General features: G+C 34.2%; 1 protein-coding gene across 1 annotated transcript; it reads left to right on the top strand.

Annotated features, from left to right (window-relative positions):
• The first annotated feature begins 366 nt into the window (after positions 1 to 366).
• LOC100024647 (olfactory receptor 6C76-like) lies at positions 367 to 1,302 on the top strand. The gene has a single exon (XM_007502966.3). The coding sequence runs from the start codon at positions 367 to 369 to the stop codon at positions 1,300 to 1,302; it is 936 nt and encodes a 311-aa protein (XP_007503028.2).
• The last annotated feature ends 4,907 nt before the right edge of the window (positions 1,303 to 6,209 follow it).

Below are 6,209 nucleotides of genomic sequence, written 5' to 3'. Positions count from 1 at the left end.
CCTGCTGTCAAGAAACTTGCAATCTAATGGGATGGATAACATGAAAATAAATATGTACAAGCTAGCTATGTAATCTGAAAATGGGAAGTAATTAAAATTTGGAATCAAGAGGGGTTAGGAAAGGCTTTCTATAAAAGGTGAGATTTCAGGTGAATTTTAAAGAAATCAAGCAGACCAAGGAAGAACACATTCTAATCCTTTTCTGGATTTCATTGACTATATTTAGTTATCTCTCCTGTACTGTCTCCTTTCATTTTGCTCTGTGCTGTACTTTTACAATAGACTTCCTCAATAGTACTCTCTTGATTGATTCCCTGAATTATTTCTCCTTTTTTCACCTGAGGATCTGGAAGTCAAGCACCAATCATGAGAAATCAAACAACAGTGACAGAGTTCATTCTCCTGGGACTGACTGATGACCCAGACTTACAGATCTTGATTTTCCTCTTTCTGTTTTTCACCTACATATTGAGTGTAATTGGCAACTTGACCATCATCACCCTAACCCTGCTGGACTCTCACCTCAAGACTCCTATGTATTTCTTCCTCAGGAACTTCTCCTTCTTAGAAATCTCATTTACATCTGTATGCATTCCTAGATTTCTGGTCAGTATAATGACTAAAGAAAAAACAATTTCTTATAATTCTTGCATGGCCCAGGTGTTCTTTTTTATCCTCCTTGGTGCAACAGAATTTTTTCTACTGGCAGCCATGTCCTATGATCGCTATGTGGCCATCTGCAAACCCTTACATTACACAACTATCATGAACCCCAAAATCTGTAGTCAGCTTGTAATCAGCTCTTGGCTAGCAGGTTTCCTCATTATCTTTCCACCAGTCATCATGGGTCTTCAGCTGGATTTTTGTGACTCCAATATCATTGATCACTTCACCTGTGACTCTTCTCCTATGCTGATGATCTCTTGCACAGACACCAAGGTCTTAGAGATCATGAGTCTTTTTCTGGCTGTGTTCACACTCTTATTCACTCTGGCATTAGTTATTTTATCCTATGCATACATCCTCAGAACTATTCTGAGATTTCCTTCTGCCCAGCAAAGGAAAAAGGCCTTTTCCACTTGTTCCTCCCACATGATTGTTGTCTCTATCTCTTATGGAAGCTGCATCTTCATGTATGTCAAACCTTCAGCAAAGAAAGGGGTGGCTATGACCAAAGGGGTAGCAGTGCTTAATACTTCTGTTGCCCCCATGCTGAACCCATTCATTTATACCCTAAGGAACCAGCAAGTGAAACAAGCCTTTAAAGACATAATCAGAAAGATTTTTTTTTCACATAAGTAATTAAAAAAATACATATATATATATATACCTGAAAAAAATAAGAGAAAGCAAAAAAGCAGAGAGGAACTATAGAATTTCATTCCTTAGATTCATTCTCTTTCTATTTCCTCTTCATAGCAGTGTATGAATTACTTGGGACAATCTTTTAAAATATTGTTTATTTTTTATCTATATAGCATTAATTTAATTTTTCTTCACTTTTACATATGTATTTTCTTTCATCCCAGAATATGAATGATGTTTTAAAAAGTATTGCAGGCTGCCAAAATATAATATTTAATATCATTATTCAAATAATATAATATTGAATATTGTTATTCAAATAATAATATGACTTCAAAATTTTATTTTTTAGTTTTTTCATTAATATAGTTTCCTCCTTTTAATAATCTTTTATCAAATTAGATGAGATATGCAATGTGTTTTACATATCTTAAAGTACTATTATAATTATTAGCTATTATTGTAAGTTCTATTAAACTTTTCTTGCTATGAATGCAAAACAGTAAAATAATAAATAATTATTATGCTACCATGTCTTTTTGAATCTTATTCAGTTTTCTTATAAATTTAGATGCCATTTCATTTGTAAATATTTAATACGTACATGTATCATTTATTGATTTCAGCTCAAAACAGTTTTCTACTATTCTGTTCAAGGTCTATCTCAGGCCAGTTCAACAATTTAAATTTTGACTTGGATCACAATAAGACACAAATTAAAACAACAATAATTACAGAATGGTTTCATAGGAGACATTTTGTACTCACTAATGTTAACCATGTCAATAATAATGCCAGGTTTGAAGGGCATTCTACCAGATAAAATGAATTCCACTATATTTCTTGAGAGAAAATTCCACTTGTTTTTTTATATTTGTAGTACTCTGAATCTCCTTAAAAAGGAAAAAAAAAACGTTTGTTTCTGACACATCCAACCTTTGGTAAAAAGTCTTATCCTTGAGGTAAGTTTCCTCCACTCAAATGCCCTCAAAATAACTCTAATATTTAGTGGAACACTATCATGTGCTACTCCTAGGGAGAAATTTAATATAAATAATGTAGGCAGTTTCTCTTTAAAAGCTTGATCTAGGAATTAAAGAGGAAGAGAGCATGCTTTGATTTGTTTCAGATTTCAAAAAATCCTTCTTTCACTGTGGATATCATTTTCATCCTGGTCCCCTATGTTTTTCTTATTTATTTATTTTTTGTCTATGAAATAATTTCCAGGTAGCTTGATTACTGTAGTAAATGAATAAAATAATGTATGTAGAAATATCATTTTTATTATTTTAGCTCAGCTTACCCATGAGCAATTAATGTTTTTTGGGTTGATTAGGTTTGTTGATAATGGTTTAGTCCTTCACAGTCATTGTGTAATATTGTGTTACTGTATACATTTTTCTTCTGCTCACTTCATTTTGCACCAGTTCACATAAGTCTGTCTAGGTTTTTCTGAACTCATTGTTTGTTGTTTCTTATTGCCTAATAATATTCCATTATAACCATATACCACAACTTTATCAACCATTCCTCAAGTAATGGGGATTCTTTATCACTATAAAATCCTTTATTAATATAAAAAAGAGCTGGTAAAATATTTTGGTACAGGCAGTATAAGAATGTAAGTAAGGGACAAGGGAAAAATATGGATTGGCTTTGAAAGGAAAGGAGGAGAATTTAGACATAAACCCTGGGGAAATATTTGGACAAGGAAAAAGGAGCTTGGGAGTTTTTTACTGGCATTAACTGCCAGTCTGGATCTAGCTTTCTACTGAGCTGGAAAGGAGATGCTTTTTCTCTGGCATCCCCTGGAAATCCTGATCTTGTGGAAAGATTAGGATATTCCTGGGTTGGAGATCTGCCTTGGAGGAGACCTGGCTTTCCCTGAAGAATAGAGACCACCTGCTTGAGATCCAACTGTCAGTAATCCACTTGGTAAAGATAAACCAGAGGGTTTGGTCATCTGGGACTCTGGGTATTAAGAATAAAATTGGTAAGTTATAAAAATAAAATATTTAGATGGAAAAACTGTTCAATATAGGTTCAAAACTGTTCAGATACTTTTGATAGATGTAATCAAAAGTATCTTCAGTGATGAAGAGAAGCTCAAATATGAACTTCCCTTTGGAGTCAAACACAATGATGCTAAAGAGATTATTATAAAAATAAAATATTTATTGAAATATATAAGGATAAATAAGGATTTCTTATTCTAAGGGATTCTAAATCCACCCAAATAAACTCCCTGGTTCTGCAAGGAAATGCTTCTCCTATGTTTCACAGGCTACACTACTCCTCCCTGATCTGACTAATCCAAATTTATACTATCTAAATAAAGTTATGGCTATTATCCTTATACTTCTTAACTTCACCTTCAAACTATAAAATAGCAAAGGCTAGCTGGTTGAGTCTCAACAAGAATTAAAAATACAATAGGCAAAATCCTCCCAGATGCTATTTATGCAATTGACTTGAGCTCATGATGAGAAAGTGTACATTCAGGGGTCAATTTTCAACTTAGAATAAGGTAAACTGAGGCAACACATAATAATAGATATAATGTATATAGGTAAAATTATTATGGTATAAATAGTAGATTTAATAATGGACTTAAAAGTGATGTATACACTGGAAAAAATCATTGTTGTAATCATGGTTGTTGTAATGGTTACCAGCAAGCTCCAAATTTACAAAGAATGCAAGATTTCATTAGAAAAGGAGCACAGTCTAAATATTCTGAGATGGCTGGGGGGAATACCCACAAAGGTGATTTGCATAAGGGAACCTGTTAAGCATGAAGATATGATCAGGATGGTATGATTAAATTAAGTATATAATGATTGTGGGAAGGAAATTGTTGATGATACAGAATTAAAAGACTTTAAAATTTGAGATAATTAGTGAAAATGATGAAGTAATTAATGTAAATAATGAAGTAGATGAAATAACTAGTGTGAGCCATGTAGAAAATAATGAAATTGTAAATGTGAGCAATGGAAATATAAAGACCAAGGGAAGGTATAGTGAGTCACAAAAATCCTGGCAAAATGTTAACAGTGTGGAACCATGGAACACTAAGGATGTAAGAGTAAATGGGAAGGTGGAAGGTGATGGACAGGAACTAGGGATGCAGTTTCCTGATCCTTACATGCTAGCTCTATTATAGCAACACATTCTCCACCAAACAGCACAGAGTCTCATGTTACTCTGAAAGTGGGAGAACAGATTTATGATTGCTTAGTTGCATAGGAGCTTCTAAATCTGTTCTGCAAGCATTCCCAGAAGATTATAAGGCTATGGGAACTATGGAGGGGGTAAGAGTAACTGGGAGACCACAAAGAGTAAAGAAGTAACAACCTAAAATGGTATTGCTGGATCCATTATCTGTAGAACACTCTTTCTTGTTAATTCCAAACTCACCTATGAATTTACTTGCTAGAGATCTTTTATGTAAATTAAGAGCAACAATTCAATTCACACTAACAGGGTACATGTCTTTAGAACTTCCAGAAAGTGCTCTGGATCTTTTCCCAATGTTATTTTTAGATACAGTTGAGGCAAAAGGAGAAAAAGGGAAAGCTTTTCTGATACCTGATGATATACCAGAACAGGTTTGGGCTTCTCATTCTACAGATGTTGGTCTATTAAAATGTGCAATCCCAATTAAAGTTAAGACCAAAGCACATCCTAGCACAATATTCTCTTAGCAAAGAGGCAGTAGCTGGTATCACCCCTATCTTAGAATCATTACTAAAACAAGGCATTATAGTTATTGATTCATCCAAGATTTAAGGGCTATAAATGATTGTGTGTTGAAGTTGCACCCTATTATTCCATGTCTAGCCACAATTATCTCATCCATACCAAGCAGTGCTAGATATTTCATGGTGATAGACTTATGTTACACTTTCTTTTCAATACCAATACACAGACTCACAAAAGATATTTACTTTCACCTGACAAGGAAGACATTTCTGTTGGAGTTGTTTGCCTCAGGGGTTCTATGAAAACCCATCTCTCTTTTCACAAATCCTTAATAAATATCTAGAGACAATCAGATTTAAAGATAGAAAACGTGTTCATTTTGTGGATAACATACTTTTAGCTTCTCCGAATGCAAAAGTATGTTTAAGGGATAGCAAATTTCTTCTGTGTAAGTTGTGTAAAAGGGGACATAAGGTATCTAAGACAAAACTTAAATGGTGCTTACCAAGAGTTGAGTATTTGGAATTTGTTTGATCTGGGGGTTCTAGAAGCATTTCCCAAAAATGTATAGCTTACATCCAAAAGCTAAGTGCCTCAAAGACTAAAAAACAGCTAAGAGCTATACTGGGGACAACATGATTCTATAGACAATGGATCCCTGAGTATAGTGAATTTACTAAAGTACTTACAGATTTAACTAAAGATGCAAAACCCAAACTGCTCAAATTAAAGCCAGAATATCTACAGGCAATAACAAAACTTAAGGAAGCAATTCTTTCTGCTCCAACACTTGGGATCCCAGATTTTGAAAAACCTTTTGTGCTATTTGTTCATGAGTGGAAGGAGATAGCTTCAGGAGTTCTTGTACAGACTTTAGGGCCAAATTATCACCCAATTGCATATTACAGTGCACAGATAGACCCATTGCATCTGGGACAGCTCCATGTTCACATGGAGTGGCTGCTTCTGCATTGTTAGTGTAGAACTCTACAGACCTGGTACTCAGGTGCTCATTGACAGTCTTTTGTCCATACCAAGTACAAGCTCTTAAGTTGAAAAGGCTTTTTATGACCAACATGTAGCAAAATATGACATAATTCTTCTTAGGAATGAGATCATTCCCAAGAGATCATTCCCGAGAATCAAGATATATAGTGTTTTAAATCGTCACAATACTACCCAATTTTCCAACAAATGGA

Source organism: Monodelphis domestica, chromosome 5, assembly GCF_027887165.1.
Source record: "Monodelphis domestica isolate mMonDom1 chromosome 5, mMonDom1.pri, whole genome shotgun sequence".
NCBI classification, from domain to species: Eukaryota; Metazoa; Chordata; class Mammalia; order Didelphimorphia; family Didelphidae; genus Monodelphis; species Monodelphis domestica.
This window is presented reverse-complemented; position numbering and strand designations above follow the sequence as displayed.

Coding starts and splice junctions, on each gene's coding strand:
- LOC100024647 (XM_007502966.3), top strand. CDS start 367: ATGAGAAATCAAACAACAGTGACAGAGTTCATTCTCCTGGGACTGACT.